Here is a 16,975-nt window from a genome sequence, read left to right as displayed (position 1 = left end):
TGATGCAATTCAGCAAACTCAACTGCAGATGCAATTGCGGAAGCCTGTTTTTCCCAGGAATAAGAGAAGGGCCTTTGAATGCCTATTTCTTTGCTTTCCTTCCTCTTTTCGTGAAACCATTAAGATGATTGCACACATGAAAGCATTTCAATGTCAGACATAGCATGCAGCCCATGTGTAGACTATCTGTATGTGACAGTGGTAATTTCAGTGGTGGCTTGTGAAGAAGCTAATTTGAGGTTTAAAAAAAAATACCTCTTGCCATGCAGTGGCCATCAAAATGGCCATCCAGATGCCTTGGAAGGGTTCACAAATGGGGCATGATATAATGGTCAATTGTCTGCTCCTAGAATCTCTCAATCAGAGGTGCCCTGATTCCAGATGGGAATCACACAAGTGCATCTTATGTGAAACAGCCCTTAAGACCAGACATATGCTTAATTGTGCTATCCACCTGTGTCTAGCTATCTTGACAAAAGGGATCTGATTGATTCCAGGAGGACCACCGTCTTCTGTAAGGCAGCCATGTTTTATTTCACACGTCTTTTTCTGTGTTCCTGCTTCCCTGCAATTTTCTTGCCCTTTTCAGGTTTAGAATGTCAATTCTCTATTTCCATTTTCAATGTTCTTGCCCTTTTCAGTCAACATTTAGAAATGTCAGCTGGCTTTCCATTATCTAATGACAGTAAATTAGATATCGATAACAATCTTCTTGCTGTCAAGGAAAAATCTCAATAATACCTTAGTACGTAATTCTACAAGACTTTTCATGGTTAGGTAGCCAGCCTGAAATGTCAGATAACCTGATTGTTCACTAGATCTATACCTGGTACATTGTACCATTTAAGCCTGCAGATCAGGACTGATGTAGGTTGCAGAAGTCTTTTGGAAATGGATCATTGTCCTTGCTATGGGCTCTGTACCATGTACCTTAGTTGACTCATAGCAGTGAGTGAGGGCCCAATCCTATCCAGTTTTCCAGTGCCAATGGGGCATGCGCTGCATCCTGTGGTGGGGAGGCAGTCACAGAAGCCTCCTCAAAATAAGGGAATGTTTGTTCCCTTACCTCGGAGTCCCATTGTGGCTGCACCTGTGCTGGAAAGTTGGACAGGATTGGGCTCAACTTAGCAGTGGAAGGACAGTCCTACATCTGCTTTGCAGACTCTTTCCCCCATTGATTATACAACCTGAAGCTCCCATATCTGCCTTGCAGACTCTTTTCCCCATTGATTATACTGCCTGAAGCTGGTCCACCCACAGTCTTTGCCCTCAAGTCTGCACATGCATTAGGAAATGATGTCTACCCAGTATATATTCTTGGCCTGTGGTATTTTCACTGCTAGCTGTCTGGCCAAAATACAGCCTTGAGGCTATTTCCCAAGCACATTTTTCCTCTGCAGAAATAATGTTTGCATTGGATAACGAATTTACTCCATGGTGTTTGAAAGGAGCCATACATGTTCTAGCTTCTGCAATTACATGGACCAGATTGCCTCTGTCTTGGAGAATTCCAATGTGTGGCAGAACCATCAGACACATTTATCTCCCTTTCCTTATCCATCTGACCCCTTCCAGCTGATGGGTGCACAGGCATAGAGCCTCAGGTGGATTGCTGGCCTGGAGCAGTATATTGCACAATCATACATAGCGTACCTTAATTGTATTTGAGAGCTGTCCAATATTCCCACAGTTCATTTTTCAGTGACAATAGTGCTATATCTCCTTTGGGAGAATAATCAATAAAGAAAGGGAATAGATTTTCTGCAGGTGAGTAGCAGTGCCGCTAGCTTCCCTCTTTTTATTCAAATAAAACATCTTATTAAATAAGGTCCTTAGTACAGGAGAGAGAAAGCATAAGCCACAAATAATGTGCAGTGTATTCCAGTGTGTATGTCTAAAGCTGATGAAAAACTACTCAAAGTTGACAAAGTGCTATGAGTAGCTAAGCCTTTGCTGGTTTACTTGCGTTGTAGGCTATAATTCTATACACAGTTCCCTGGGAATAAGTCTCACTGACCACAATGAGACCTACTTCTGAGTAGACATGCATGGGCTCATGCTGTTAGTTGGGTAAGCATAGTTGCTTTGGTGTTATATAGTAAGGTAGGGGAAAGCAGACCCTCCAATGTTTGAAAATAGTGCAGGCAGGCAGGGCGGAGGTTGGATCAGTCAGGTATGAATGACTTCACCAAAGATGCACAGGAGGGACGCTGGGCACTTGTGCTGCTCCAATTCAAGCAATACGTGAATGAGGGATGAGGGGGCAACAACAACCAGGCAGTTTCCCACTTCTTCAGTGGTCCTTTGTGCATCATATGTGAGGCTTCATTAGCACGGTTTTTAATTTGATCTATAATCATATCATTATGGAAATGAATTTCTTAGAAAGCTTTGGGAACCATCCCTTAGAGTGGGAGGAAAGTAAAATTAAATTGAAAGCTCTGTAATTACACATATGTATAGTGCAATGGCACCCTCTGAAGAAAGAACCTCCTAGGAGATGCGCATTTGAGTACTATTTTCTGTGGTGCCATCCTCTCTGGCTCCTTCCAAAATGCTCAGAAACGCTTGTACATTGTTCTCAGATGTCCTCCCATCCAGACAGTGTTCAGTGTCAAATATACTTATTTTTTAGAAGTAGAATTTTTCACATGCCCCTACACCGTTCTCTGAATTGCATTTTATAGTTCCATAGCTTGCATTGCTAAAGTTCCTTGAGGAATCTGAGGCCTAATGAAATACTATGTCACATAAACTGTACTGGCCCTGCCATTAGGTGGTGGTGATGGGTGCTCCATTCACCAACTTGCCTTCATTGCTTCTCTTTCTCCTTCCACTCCCCAGATTGGAAAACGAAGGTGTGGACAGAGAGAAAGAGGAAATGTGGATGGCTAGGAGAGTGCTGAGCAAGAACATTGCCAAGTGGGAAGAGCAGGCACTAGTACATCATTGGGCAAGAGGAGCATCATTTGGCATGCTGCCTCAGGCATCAGGAGGTCTTGTGCTGGCCCTGCACATAAATGTATGCAACAAAGCTCTGCTTTTTCCTTTTAGAAAAAATTAAAAAGAGCTCTTTTCTTATTAGAGAAAGTGGGGAGCAGAAAAATGATACGAGTGCTTTGCTCTTTCCCAGTCCCCTCCCCACACAACTGCTCTTTGTTTGTATGGTTCCAAACATGTACTGCACATAAGAAGTACCATACCAAGCTGCTTAGGAGGTGTATGAGGTAGAGCGGCATTTCTCAATGTGCTCCTGGGAGCCCTTGAGCTCCCTAAGACCCCTCTAGGGCCTCCATGAACACATCATACATTTGCCGCCTGCCTGGTTTGCTCATCCATCCCTCCCATTCCCATATTTGTGGTTTTCCTTCCCCATTCTCTTTTTCCAAATTTTCACTGGTATTCAGTATTGGACTCGGTGCTGCACACTCCACACACGTGTCAGTGCTCTGGGGCTCCTGACATGCTGGCACAGCTCCCAGAAACTCCTTTTAGAAATGTAAAGGACTCTGAGACCAAAAAGTATGAGAACTGCTGGAGTAGAGAATCAGGTAGCGGGGAACGTGTTGGACATGTGTCCACTCACCCTGGTGGGTCTGAACCCATTACTGTGGGTGTTGGGGTTCAAGTGTTGGCCAGGTGGACCCTCTGATGAGTGTGAACCCACACCCAGTACCCTGCATGGCCAACTCTTGATGCCACCTTTGCTCTCTCAGCCAAATATAGCAAAAGATATTTATGCTGCAATCCTGTGCATGTTTACACAGAAGTAAGTTCCACTATGTTTAATGGGACATACTCACTAGTTAGCATGTTTAAGATTACAACCTAAAGGAAGAAAGATCAACGTAAGTGGAAATGATACAAGGCTGAGTTTCTGAGTCTTAATATTGTGCACAAATTAATCTTCAATTCTGATTTGAATTTGACCTTGGAGAATCTGAGTACTTGACATTGTCTTTGTGTCTGTTCACTTCTCTTTTCCTAGGTTGTCCAAGGAGTAGTAATTGGAAGATTAACTAGTCGCTATACAGAGCAGACCCTGCTGACGTTTAGTGTCTTTGTTCTGTGCGGAGTGGGCATTGCAATGGTAAGGCTCAGGGCATATGCATGCACTGGCGTCGCTAGGGGGGTGCGGGGGCTGTTTAATTCCAACAAATCTGAAAGTGTCCACTCTGATCTCTAGACGGAATACTTCAGTCAGCCAATATCATAAAATCACTATGTATTATGTGTGTTTTGTTCCTTTCTGTTGGGTTTTTCCTGTTATCTCTGTGTTCTGCTATGTTTCCTAATAGTGGGTATTTTAGTGCCCCCTCCCTCTTGCTAGCAAAGGGAACCCCATGGATCCTTGTTGGCTGAACTTCATTTGCATGGCTCTTCCTGCTGGAATTCAGGAAGTGTTAGTGAGGGATGAGCCCCTGGACACTGGCATCACTAGGAGGGTGCAGGGGGTGCGGGCTGCACCAGGTGACACACCCGGGGGGTGATGCGCCCTGGGGGAGGACGCGCTAACATTGCGGGGTTAGGAGCTACCATGTCATGCCATAAACCGTTGAATGTGGAATGCCCAGCGGAGTGCAGTGCAAAAAACAGAATGGAAATCGCTCCTTTTGTTCAAAAGTTATGGCCGAAAAACCGGCAGGAAAAAATGCATGGAGCCCTATGGAAAGTGAAAGTGAGCTGTATTTTGCATTTATTAGCGAGTAGGTGTACTTGCCATAGGCCTTCAGAAAGGGCAGGCTGAGAGGAATCCAACGACACCAGAATGGTCCCGATCCAATGAATGCAGCCCCCCAAAAACACCTGAGAAGCTCCCCCCTCCCAGCTGTGAGTCTGAGCCCGAAATGAAGCCACGTGGTCGCGTTTACTCGCAAGTAGGCGGACTTGCCTTAGTTGAGGCAGGCTGAGAGGCTCCAAGGACATCAGAATGGTCCTCATCCAATGAGTGCAGCCCCCAAAAACACTGGAGAAGGAGGTTCCTCCGTCCCAGATGCCTCCCCCCCAGTCTATGGAGCCCTATGGAAAGCAAAGCCGCCTCACAGTCGCGTTTACTCGCGAGTAGGCAGACGTGCCTTGGCTGGTGGTAAGGCCAGGCAAAGGGGAATGTGAGGGCACCAGAAGGGTCCTGATCCGATGGAGCTGCTCCAGAAGGAAGCCTCCCCCCCCCCTAAAAAGGACAAAAAAGAGGCTTGAACTGGTAAGGGGCATATTTTCTATTTTGCACTTGCAAAGCCAGGAGGGTCTTTATCTTGATGTGCCTGAAATAGAAGAACTTTAAACTGGGCACTGGGAGGGCTGACAAGCTCACTGATTCTTTTTGGGGAGTTGTTATTACAGGCAGACTACAGAGTAAGCCCCATTGACCACTATGGGACTTACTTCTGAGTAGACATGCATAGGCTTGGGCTCACAGGCTGCAATCCTACCCACACTTTCCTGAGAGTAAGCCCCATTGACCATTGTAGGCAGACATATTAAATGTTGTATATTTGAATTCAAATGAGGTGATGTGAAAGTTCTACCTGCATATATTAGTGATGGCCTGTTTACTCATACAACAGCCTTCACTTGATGTTGCAGTTGTGAAGTGGTGAACATGCATGTGTGAATCAACCCTTACTGACTTTTCTGAAATCAAGAAGAATTAAAATCCCTATTGGTGTCTTAAGTATTTAATGACGATTTGACGCTATCGAAAAATGTGGTATGTATTTTGCCTTTTAAATCCTGGGATAATGAAGAGATATATTGCTCTGTATTATCGAGGTAATGAAAATGTATATTACTTGCCAAAATCCAAAATTGGGTATATCTGAGTTCTAATGGGATGGAATACTCTTGTTCACACATTTATGCTGATGAGAAGGCATTCTGAGAAGGCATCAGTAATTTCAGGAGAAATCTGAGGAAATATCCAATCCATGTAGGCATGACTAGGTGTAACACTGTCCCAGAAACAGTGACAATACTGCAAGGCAATATTGCCAGCTCTGGTGGTGCTGAGCAACAGAAGAAGCTTCATGAGTTTTTCCTATAAGACAATGTGGACTGGTAGGAGTTGGAACAGGTGGTGCATGGTGCTTTGTTGGGTGTTCTCTACTTGCAAACCCATTGCACTGAAGGGTATATGGCTATTATAACCTCCTGATTTTAGAAGTAGGTTAACTCAGAATGCCAGATGCAAGGGAGAACACCAGGATGCAGGTTTCTTGTTGTCTTAAATGCTCCCTGAAGCATCTGGGTGACCACTGTGAGATACAGGAAGCTGGCCTAGATGGGCTGATCCAGTGGGGCTCTTCTTATCTAGGATCTAGATCAGCAAAAGTCAACTTTGGCTGATGAAGTGATCTCTGACTCCAAAGTTCTATCTATTACTAGAAGGCTATCCATGGCAAAGTTCTATCTCTTGTGGCAGAAGTTAAGAGATCTGTAAAGTCCTATAGCCAGACTCCCACCAGAGGAAGTCTACTGGACAACCATTAGGGCTGAAATTATTATTTTTGACCCTTGTCTTAGCTATCCTTCTGCCATTTCGTTCTGTGACTCTTAGAGTTTCTTAGGGTCTTGGGGAAAATGCAGATTTATTGGATAACTTGGATTTGAGTGCAGTAAGAGAGATTTATTAGATAACTTGGGTGCAGATCACTTCTTCTCTAGCCTTCTTAGTTCATACTGAATCTTTTTTTATCCAAAGGGTGTTGCTGTTATGACTAAGAAAAGGTCTTACACACATGCGACTCACAAATTACCATGTTACCCAAAATCACACATTTTCGCGACTTGAGTCTGAGTCACTGACTCAAGTTCCCAACCCTGGTTTACAGTGCTCTAGTCTAGGACATCCTAACCACAGAGCCCTTGAACTGAAGGAATGAGAAATTGCTTCCCATAGCTACTATTGATAGAAAAATGCAGCTGCAGGCCTGTCTGAAAAGAAATATAATAAAAAGCTCTCTGCTCCTGGAACAGCCAAGAAAATATCAGTCTCTGAGGGTGGTTTATATGTTGGAACGCTTTGTTGAGAAAAGCAGTGTTGACGCAATTTTGCCTGAGCAACAGAAACCGTCTCGCATGAACTAAGTGTGCACTTTATAGATCTGCTGACATAAAAAGATTTTTATGAGCTCTGCAATTTTTTGTGAGGAGCTTATTTAGCAAAGATCTCAAGTTACGTTTTTCCCCTGTGTACTAATCACTTCCTTTCAGTGGCCTCCCAAATATGCAGGACTGATATTAACAGAGAGGCCAGCTGGGCTGAAAAGAAACCCAACAAAGGATTAGGTATATAAGGAACCAAAATGAGGAACGATAGAAAGAAGAAATTAGCAGGGTGTCCTTAGTCTCAAACCTGGGTCAGCCAGGGTTCAGCCTGTCACCTTTCCTGAAGGAGTACCCAAGGTCTAGTGTCCCAGGCAGGCACTTTTTTTTTTTTTTCTCCCTCCACAACTTGTATATGATGTCCAACTGTACTCTCTCAGCCTGCAAATTGTCTGCCTTGCACTTGACCCTGGAACGGTTGTCTGGATCACAAGTATGGGTACTTAGTGCTGTTTCCACCTTAGCAAGGGAGCCTGTTTAGATGACCATAAAAAACCCATACCTACACAGAGTTTGGAAAGAAAGCTAGGTTTGTTTCCCTATGTTTTTTAAGACTGCACTTGTGCACATGCACAGAAATGTATGCACACATTTTTCCTGTGCCTATGAGAAATGGCAAGTTGACTGGGGATGGAGATTGGGAAAGACTCCATGAATTGTGCCCAGTTTGTCCTTGTTGTTTTTGTTCAATAATAAACACATGGAAGGAAACCTTTGATCCTCTGTGATGTAAGAAAATGCTTACACTTGCTAATTATGGCTGACTGATTTGCATTTCTTGTTGGGAGACATACTGGCTTACTAAAGTTCAATCAATTCATTAGCAACTGAGCAAGCTAAACAAGTTTCAGGAATCCCCAGGTTCTGCCTGACATAAAGTACTGCTGCTTGCATATTTTGACAAGCATTGTTCGGCCTTAATTACTTGTGCTAATATCTTGCTGGGAAAGCAAGCTGCAAGCTCTCCTGGGCAAGTCATGAACCCAAGAATGCAACCACATTGCCACTCTCTTTGCTGTTGAGTCCTGTGAGAGCCAAACTAGATGTGACATATTGGTGCTTGTTTTTCCTCCTTGACTTTTTTTTTTTTTAAGACATAGAGGCCACTTTTGGTTTTAGAAAAAATATATTGGGAGAAAGGTACATGCAACAGCACATCACATCTAATTATGCCCTGAGGTAGAGTGCTACAACTGGAAAAAAGTGATGGCAGGAGTTGTAAATTAGCAGAGATATTGTCTGTCTGCTCTTGTCATATCATGTTACTACCACATTACTCCTAGAATAATGTACCACATACATTTGTGCATACAGTACTCATCTTGCCAAAGGTGCATGATCTGATGATGGAAAATGTAAAACTGGCAGGCTTCAGCCAGCCCTCTAGGGCTTTGTTTGGCCTGTAGAGCCCTGTACTGAGCAGCTGAATGGTAATTCACCTTGAGTCAGTCATCCTGGGAGAAAGGGGGAGAAAATCTTTTCCAGGGGAAAAACCTTGGCAGGTCAGATATGGCCTCAGGCCTTACCTTTTCCTATCACTACATGAAGCAATTCCTTTTGACTGTTGCCTGCAATGCATTTAGTCCAGAGTTACTCTTACAAAATCAGACCAAAAAATGCAGGCAACTATATTTGCCAAATTGAAGAAATTAAAAAACAACTAGCACTAACAAAATGTTTTGATTGGGACAATTTGAAAGTCACAAAGTAGTGAGCTGCTTTTCAGGTTTCACAGAACTTTCTCAGGCTAAATGTTAAATAAAAATAATGCAAAGGAGATCTCATTAGCACAGTGTTTCCCAAACTATGGGTTGTGAGCCAATTTTTGGTGGGTTGTGAAAAGTTTTTGAATTAAAAAAAACATAAACTTTGCAAGCACACTTGCCTGGTTTGAAGAAGAAAATCATTAGCTTGAATGCTAATGCTAACCTATGGTGTGCGGTTTGTATCCCCAAATTCCAATTTTCTTTGTTAATTGGTGTACCATAGATCACATGTAAACACAGTTTCAGCCTTTTGTCTGGCCTAAAAGTCCCTAACTGCACACCTTGCTCCCCAGTTCAGTCTTCTGAACTCCATTTCTAGGGAGAGTTTAGCAAATGTCTGCACACACATTCTGTATGTAAGGTCACCAGCAACCTTGTGCTAAAAAGTTTGGGAAGCATTATCTAGAGGTAGATACGTGTGGAATATGGTGGAACCGAAATATAAAATTGAACCTTATTTGCACACTAAATTGACATTGTGGGCCAATCCAGAATTGAAGATTGGGAAGGAATCCTTTATATGGAAGACCTGGCCTGATAAGTCAGTTTTTATTTTAGATCAATTAATAAAATCCGGAGATCCTGGTGTTCTAACAGCCTTTGCTCCTTTGTCCTATCTCCTAGGTCCTAATGACCAATGTGCTCCATTACTGCATCATTGTGCTCCCCATGGTGTTCTCGTTCTCTACTGTGGGCATCATTACCGACATGATCCTGACCAAGTCTGTCCCTGCATCTGACACTGGTAAAACTTGTTTGTGCTCCCCATTTTCCTCCTTGTGGTCCTACTGAAGCTGTTGGATGCTTTGCTTGGTTCTGGTTCACTGCACTGAGAAACTATGAGTTGGCAAGTCTGTGGTTCATGTTCTGCCAAGGAGCTTTTTTGATGCCAGCCAAATCTTTGAGCTCTGCAGGAAGAATGCCAAGTTCCAAAGCCTCTGCACATCTCACATAATTTGTCTTAGAACAAAGGGTAACCTATATTGGGCTTGTCTGTTTGCCAAGCCAATGAATACTGGTTAGAATCAGGAGGTCTGGAATTATGAGGATGCCTGCAAGGAAGGCAGTGACCCATATTAGTTAACAAGCCAGCAGCAAAGCAAGTGGTAGAATTTTGCAGCATTTTGGGAGATAAATATTATTGGTTCTAATTTATGCCATGTCCTCTGATTGGAGTTAGGGCAGAGATGACACAGGCCTCATATCACTCAAGGACCTCAGATGCATGTAGAAAATCACCACTGGACTCATGCCCAAGCAGCACTCATGCACAGTACACACACAGGTACTGTTTGTGTGAACCAACACTTTGTCATCAGGGCTATATAAGTGACCAGCATGATATCCACCATAAGTGACCAGCATGATATCCACCATGCATGTAATATTGCATGTATTGCATATGTATGCAAATGTATGCATATTGCATATTGCATGTAATATGCATGTAATATTCACCATGCATGTAACTATATATAGTAGCATTGTTCTTACGAACTGCATCTTTGCATGACAGGAGCCTGGCTCTGGCCTTCATATACTCCCAAGGCACTTGCTTAAGGGCCAGCACAGTTATGGTCACATATGCAAGGGGTACCTGTAATGCTTCAAGAAACCATAATTGACGCATGCAAACTTCATAGTACTGGTTAGCAATGTCCCTGGCTGCTGTTTTATAGATACATGTTTCTGTCCATTGAAATTGTCACTTAGCTGACAGGAGACAGACAATAGTATTTTCAGAGAGTTGAAGGTGATTTGAACCAGAGATCACATCACTTTGTGTACACTTCTCTCACAGGTTTTGCAGGTTTTAAACCAGCAAAAATGGTTTGATCAGAGGCAAATGTGGGATTTAACCAAACACACCCTGTACGCTATGGAAAGTGAAACCTGACCCCCTTTTTGCCTGTCTCCAGTCATATACATCTTGCACTTGTACATTTCCCTGGATATTCCCATGGTTATTCCAACAATTACTGTACATTCTTCTGGTGAATCACATCAAGAAATTGCACCTAAAATTAAGGTTTGGGTTTCTACACCAATTTGCATTATAATCTGAACCTTCTGAACTCTCACTTATTGCAAACCTGTGGTTCTGAAGTGAAGACATTCAGGGGGAGGGCTTGAAAGCAGCATCTGAAACTGGTTCAGGTATCTTCTCAAAAGGGCTTTTGTAAGGGGAATGGAGCCTGCTCTGCTCACTTCCTGAGCCCAGAGGCCAGCCTCAGTCATTCACATATGAAAGCTAATTCTATGGTCTCATCTCAAGTCTGATTTGCATAGATTATTAGGTCTTAATTCAAAGACTTGCCAATGTCTGCAAAACACTGGTAATACAGCTCCAAGGGAGCAAAGGAGAAGATCATGCAGATGAATGAAAGGCTCTTTATATGTTGCAGATAAGGGGTGATTTTTCATTTGAGGAGTTGTGGGTGTACCAAGCACAAGGATAACAGAGAGATGATGCAGATCAGGATTTGCTGGCAGAAACATGTCTGGAATCTGTGCTATATTTAACAAAGGATGTTTTGGTCTGAACTGAAGCATGCAGCTTCCTTGAACTTAAAAGACTACAGCTTGTATATTCCAACAAGAAAATCAAAAGCTTTCAGCTATGAAAGTAACAGCCCAATCCTAGCTAAGGCTATGCAGCTCTTTACAACAGTGGAACACAGTTCCGCTATCATAAAGGGCTGTAGAGCAGCATGCACAGCGCACTGCCAGTTGCCATTTTGGGGCCACCACTGCAAACAGCAGCAGTTCCAGAGGCATACTGCCTGAGTCAGCCACACTCAAGAGCAAAGGTAAACCAGCAGTCAGGGCAGAAGATGGGTGGGACGGGGCATGGCATGGAGGGGGAGGAATGGGGGAGTTTCTGCATGGGGAAAAGACTTGTGGGAGGCAAAACCGGAAGGGGATCCCTGCAGCATGGGCATGTGTCAAGATCTTAATGCTGTTCCCTCTCATTTACTCGCCTGGATTTGTGCAAGCAAAATAACTGACACAGTTCTGAGAGAACTCATTGGGGCAGTGGAGGATTGCTCTGAGATAGCAAGCAAATGTTCCCTTACCTAGAGGAGGATTCCTAACTACACCCCCAGCATACAACAGACACTCCTTTGGTGAGGCAGCATCTGGGGGGGGGGTTATTTAGGATTGGGATGATAGGTGTTAGTTATACAGTACTGGAATGTGGGGAGGCTTGGGCTTCAGACTAGGAGATAAAGGTATTTAAACTGCTTTTATTAAAGGAGTTTCTAGCAATTAATGCAGTGTGGGTGACTCACACATCTATTAAAATGCATGAATACCCATTACTGTTCTTGGGTGGAGCTACATGTTACTTAACCTATCCATGGATTTACTTAAACAAATTCCCCTCCTTTACAGCCTTAAACCATACATTCCCGGCTGAAAATATTTTCATTTGTTACTTTTTAAATAATGCATCTTCAAAAGAATTTTTGAAACCTAGTGCAATTATTTCATATATTGCTTTTCTCATCAGATAAAAGGAGTTTTGATGAGTATGTGTAGCCCATGCTGGGTATGTGCAACCTCCTGGTTTTAGAAATTGGCTACCTCCAAATGCCAGGTGCGATGGAGTGGCACCAGAAAGCAGGTATCTTGTTGTCTTGTGTGCTCTCTGAGGCATCTGGTGGGCCAATGTGAGATACAGGAAGCTGGACTAGATAGGCCTTTGGCTGCATCCAGCAGGGCTCTTCTTATGTTCTCATGAGTTTTCCTAAAAGCAAAATTTTCCAGATAATGTAAGCGACATAAAACGAAAGGAGTCTCCCAACATGGTGATTCCAGCCACCTGTGTACCTTGGAAAAAAGTCAAGGAAAGTTCACCTTTCAAAACACTTTCAACCACCCCCATCAGATTCTTTCAAGATGTCAAGTGAAGAGTTGCTGAAGCTATCTAGTGGCTCATAGCCCTCAGGTTATCCGTTCTCCTGTTCCACAATTTTTAAGCCCTGTTTGTTACACAACTGACCCTGTTAGAATAAAACTGTGTATTAGATCAAGCTCACACTTAATACTGGTGGGGGGGGGATGAGGGCCACTAAGGCTGGGGCAAGATGCCCGATTCCGCTCCCCCATATTTTCCTACAAACCACGTTACTACATTTTTTTAAAACAAGTTTTAAATTGACAGATGGTGCTGCCATTGCCCCTCCCCCACAAAAACTTATGTGGTTCCCAACTTCCCTGTGGAAGTTTGGGAACCACTGTTCTAGATTATGAAAGAGTTCTGGAGTTGAGTTGAGTGGAAGCCTAGGAACCCTGCCTGCAAGTTCATACCTGGCCACTTGTTTTTGCATACCCCTCTCTCACCAGAGATGGATTAGAAGCTCTGGGGCAGTGACAGGTAGACTGGAGCTGCATCACTGTTGTGGAGAAGGTACAATGGCTGAGATTGACATTTTGACTGGGTACAATTTCCCCTGACATGCTTGTGATCTCAATCCCTGTTGCTATGATCAAATGAGTGAATGAATTCAAATGGTTTTCAGGTGCTGCACCTTCTATGTAACTGAGAAGGTGACAAGAGCAAAAGATGATGGTCTTTCTCTAATGGCCAGTAACTATTCCATTCTAGAAGGACTGTACTTTGCACAGGAAAATAAGAGACAACTGTATGTGGATTAGAAAGTTGGCCACAACTTTATTAACAAAATAACAGCGTACCTGAGGACCAGTGTGGAGGGTGGAGTTATAGACCTTATGTTTGACACCCTTGACCTAATGGTTGGTGCGCACACACCATTTCCTGCTCCTTGCTTCCCTTTAACTGGATCAGTGACTGAATGGGGGAGAACTATGGTAGTTTCAACTGCTGCCAGCATCCCAGGTTACAGAGATCATGCAGAAGGGGTCATCTGGGGAAAAAGACACTCCCAGGAGAGCACTGAACGCAAGGGATTCCTATAAATGATTAAATGCACAGAAGCATCTGCAGGGCAAAGATGCATGACAACCTACTGGATCACCCATAAACATGGACTAGGCAGGCCAAGAGTCAAAATGTAACTAGTTTATTAAAAGTCCAAAAGACAAGGGACATAAAGAGGAGGGGGTAAAACAAATACAAGCAGGCTGATTGAAAATGTCTGATCCTGGTTGGAAAGCAAAGCTGAATCAAATGGATACAGCAACCAGCAGAACTGGCAGATGGAGCTGGGGTTCTACTCAGGAACAAAACTCACAAAGCCCCCAATGCATTGCATCGCTAACTGGTGGGGTTTGCAAGTGGTTTTGGAGTAAAAGAGGAACAAACAAAAGAAAATTCCCTTGGATGTGTTTAGCTAGAAATATGGTCCCTTAGCTACTTGCTTTGTCATAATACCCCTGGGGGCTGGAGGATAAGAATAGGCCCTCAGTTTGGCTGTACTTGTCGTAAGAGGCGACTAAACAGCCACCGCCACCGGGTAGATGGGACTCCTTAGCCTGGGAAGGCAGCTCATCTGAGAGAAGGAAAACTGATCCCAAAGCTCCACTGCCTTGTGGCTACATCTAGTTATGGAAAAGGCTTCAGGAGTCAACCTCAAGGCAAAATCCGGAGCTGGAGTCCCTGAGGCAGTTCATGGCTGAACACAATCACGTTCTGGCAACTCTTGCAACACCACTGGAACCAACCATATTGGCCTCTGCCTTTCCATTGGACCATTCCAGTGACATGGAGAGGGGGGATTTGCTGCATGGGTAACTGTCTATCCTCCATATCTACTATACCCAGGCTTCGTGCACTGGAGAGGACACTCTATTCCAGAACCACTATTCAGAGCGTGATACCATAGTCTTCTGAGACTGACGGATGCCATCATGGTTTGTCATAAGAATCCTTGGTCCCTACATTTACTGGAGGGGGTGTCTTCTGTGTCCCAGCACTGTAGTATAGTATAGAACCAGACATGAATATTTGTTATGCAGAGAAGTAAGTTCTTTAGATGGGGATTTATTCATTTCTGTAGCATAACAATATTAGGCTGATCCAGCTGTACAATGTTTTGGATTGATGTGCACGTGCTGATTGTAGAAATGCTTGGGACATATATCCATTTAAGACATTAGTATTGGAAGCAAGTGTTAAAAGTCATGTTGATCTATACCATAGTTTTTCTTCACTTTCTCTCCTAGGTACCATGCTGGGAATCAGTGCATCTGTCATGCCGTTGACACGAACAATAGGTCCAACAATAGGAGGGGTTTTGTACAGAAGATTTGGGGTCTCATCCTTTGGTTACTTAAATCTGGCAGTCAATGCATTCCTGTTTTTCTACCTGTTAAAAAAGAGGATCCTTCAGAAAGAAAGAAAAGTTCAATAACCAATTCCACAAGTAGTGGTAAATAAGAGCAAAGCTTGTGATATTTTCATTGTATTTTAGGACTTTTAATTCAATTGACCTGTATGATAAAAAAAATAGTCTAATTTAAATCAGCATCCTGACACACTATAGTGTATTATACATATTACTGTTGATGCTGGACCCACTAATAAAGCATAAAAGCTTTATCTAAATATTCAGCATCACCACTTGCAACCACTCCAAAGGTCTTTTAAGGCTCCACAGTTGAAGGGTTCTTTCCAACAGTCATCACAAATGTTTCTGCCAGAGCGTCCACTGATGCACATCCATTTATTGCTGCTGAAAAAGTTTGGAATATGTGTTCCATTTTTTATTATCCAAGTTGAAGGTGGCTTAACTCAAGCTGGAGCACGTGCAAAGAAGAGCAAATCTTTGCCTATTTGTGCAATTGTATGTACCCTATGAGAATGTCCACCCATGAAAACTTCCACCCATGCAGCCTGTGCTGCACTGAGCCTTGACTGACAGGTCACTTCCCGAATATGAAGCTGCCTTCCACTGGTCCATCTAGGTTAGTAGTGGTATTTACACTGGCAGAAGCTCTCTAGGATTTCAGGCAAGGGTCTTTCCCAATCCCAACAGGAAATGCCAGGGATAGAGTCTGAAACTTTCTCCATGCAAAGCAGGGTTCTGCCATAGACTTATGGTTTCACCCCATGAGTTTGACATGATTAGCTTTTGACATGCTGCCAGAAATATATTTTTTGCTGTGGCATGCCACAGAATGCTCTGTGATGAATTCAAAAGAAGCAGACCTGGATTTTTCCTTGCCTGGGGCCATCTCTGTCTTCGAACGCCCCAGAAGTTATTGTGCTGACATCATCACCCCCCCCCCCCTTTGAGAGGGAAGGAAGGAGGCAGCCCTGTTTGGGGCCACTGGAAGCAGCACCCAGCACAGAAGCCAGCGTGGTTTCCAGGAGGCTTAGAAATGGTGCAGAATTAATGCATGCCAGAGAAAACTGCTTTTTTAGGAAGATGGATCAAGCAGTTTTCTGATGGTAAAAGCTAGGGAGGCTCAACAGTTGGTGCAGAGAGGCTAAGAGCCAAATTAGATGCAATACTAAACATATGGCTGCCTTATTGCCCCCTTCTCCTTCTGTAACAGCTTAACTGATTTCTGACATAATGCTTTGCATTTTTCCATTTCCTGCTCAGTATCATTTGACATTAGGACACTAATAAGTTCTGAGAAGCTAGATGTGCAGCTGCTGTCTTCAGCAGCACTTGCATGGTTAGAGTGGCAGTAGAGTAGTATCAGTTTTGGCTTTAAGATTGTGATCCAAGAAGTCTTTGGTTCACACAGCCACAAACTCACTGAGATAACAATCCTAAGCTTGTCTCCTCAGAAGTAAGTCCCATTGTCTTCAATGGAGCTTACTCAGCAAACTGCATAGGATTGCTGCCTGAGTGGACTTGAGGAAGCCACTATCAGCCTCAGTCTGCAATAAGAAGGTAGTATTAGCTTACTTATCATAAGGAGTGGTCCAGAAATAGCATATGCAAAACAGTGTGACCATTCAAAGGTACTATGTAAATGCTAATTGCTAATGATCTCAACTCAAGTTACTCCTTTCCCTGAATCACACAGCCATTCTCTTTAAGGCAGGCATAATTAGCAGCTGGAAGGAAGGCACTAATAGATATTGCAGCTTCTGGGCAGATCGTAGTAGTTGGCCATAAGTACAGCAAACCAGAAACAGTATTTGAAAAGCTGGGTCCGCTCACTTA

At 43.5% G+C, this 16,975-nt stretch overlaps 1 protein-coding gene across 1 annotated transcript in view; it reads left to right on the top strand.

Moving 5' to 3' along the window:
* The window catches only part of SLC22A18 (solute carrier family 22 member 18), an 83,423-nt gene extending 68,024 nt beyond the window's left edge, over positions 1–15,399 (top strand). Inside the window, exons 9-11 of the mRNA XM_066635113.1 lie at positions 3,989–4,090; positions 9,492–9,612; positions 15,018–15,399. Coding sequence (XP_066491210.1) covers positions 3,989–4,090; positions 9,492–9,612; positions 15,018–15,205 — 411 coding nt within the window. The 3' untranslated portion in view covers positions 15,206–15,399. The remainder of the gene's footprint in view (positions 1–3,988; positions 4,091–9,491; positions 9,613–15,017) is intronic.
* Positions 15,400–16,975: the final 1,576 nt, after the last annotated feature.

This window comes from Tiliqua scincoides, chromosome 1, assembly GCF_035046505.1.
Source record: "Tiliqua scincoides isolate rTilSci1 chromosome 1, rTilSci1.hap2, whole genome shotgun sequence".
Taxonomy (NCBI): Eukaryota; Metazoa; Chordata; class Lepidosauria; order Squamata; family Scincidae; genus Tiliqua; species Tiliqua scincoides.
The sequence above is the reverse complement of the archived record's forward strand: the minus strand, read 5'-3'. Positions and strand labels throughout refer to the sequence as shown.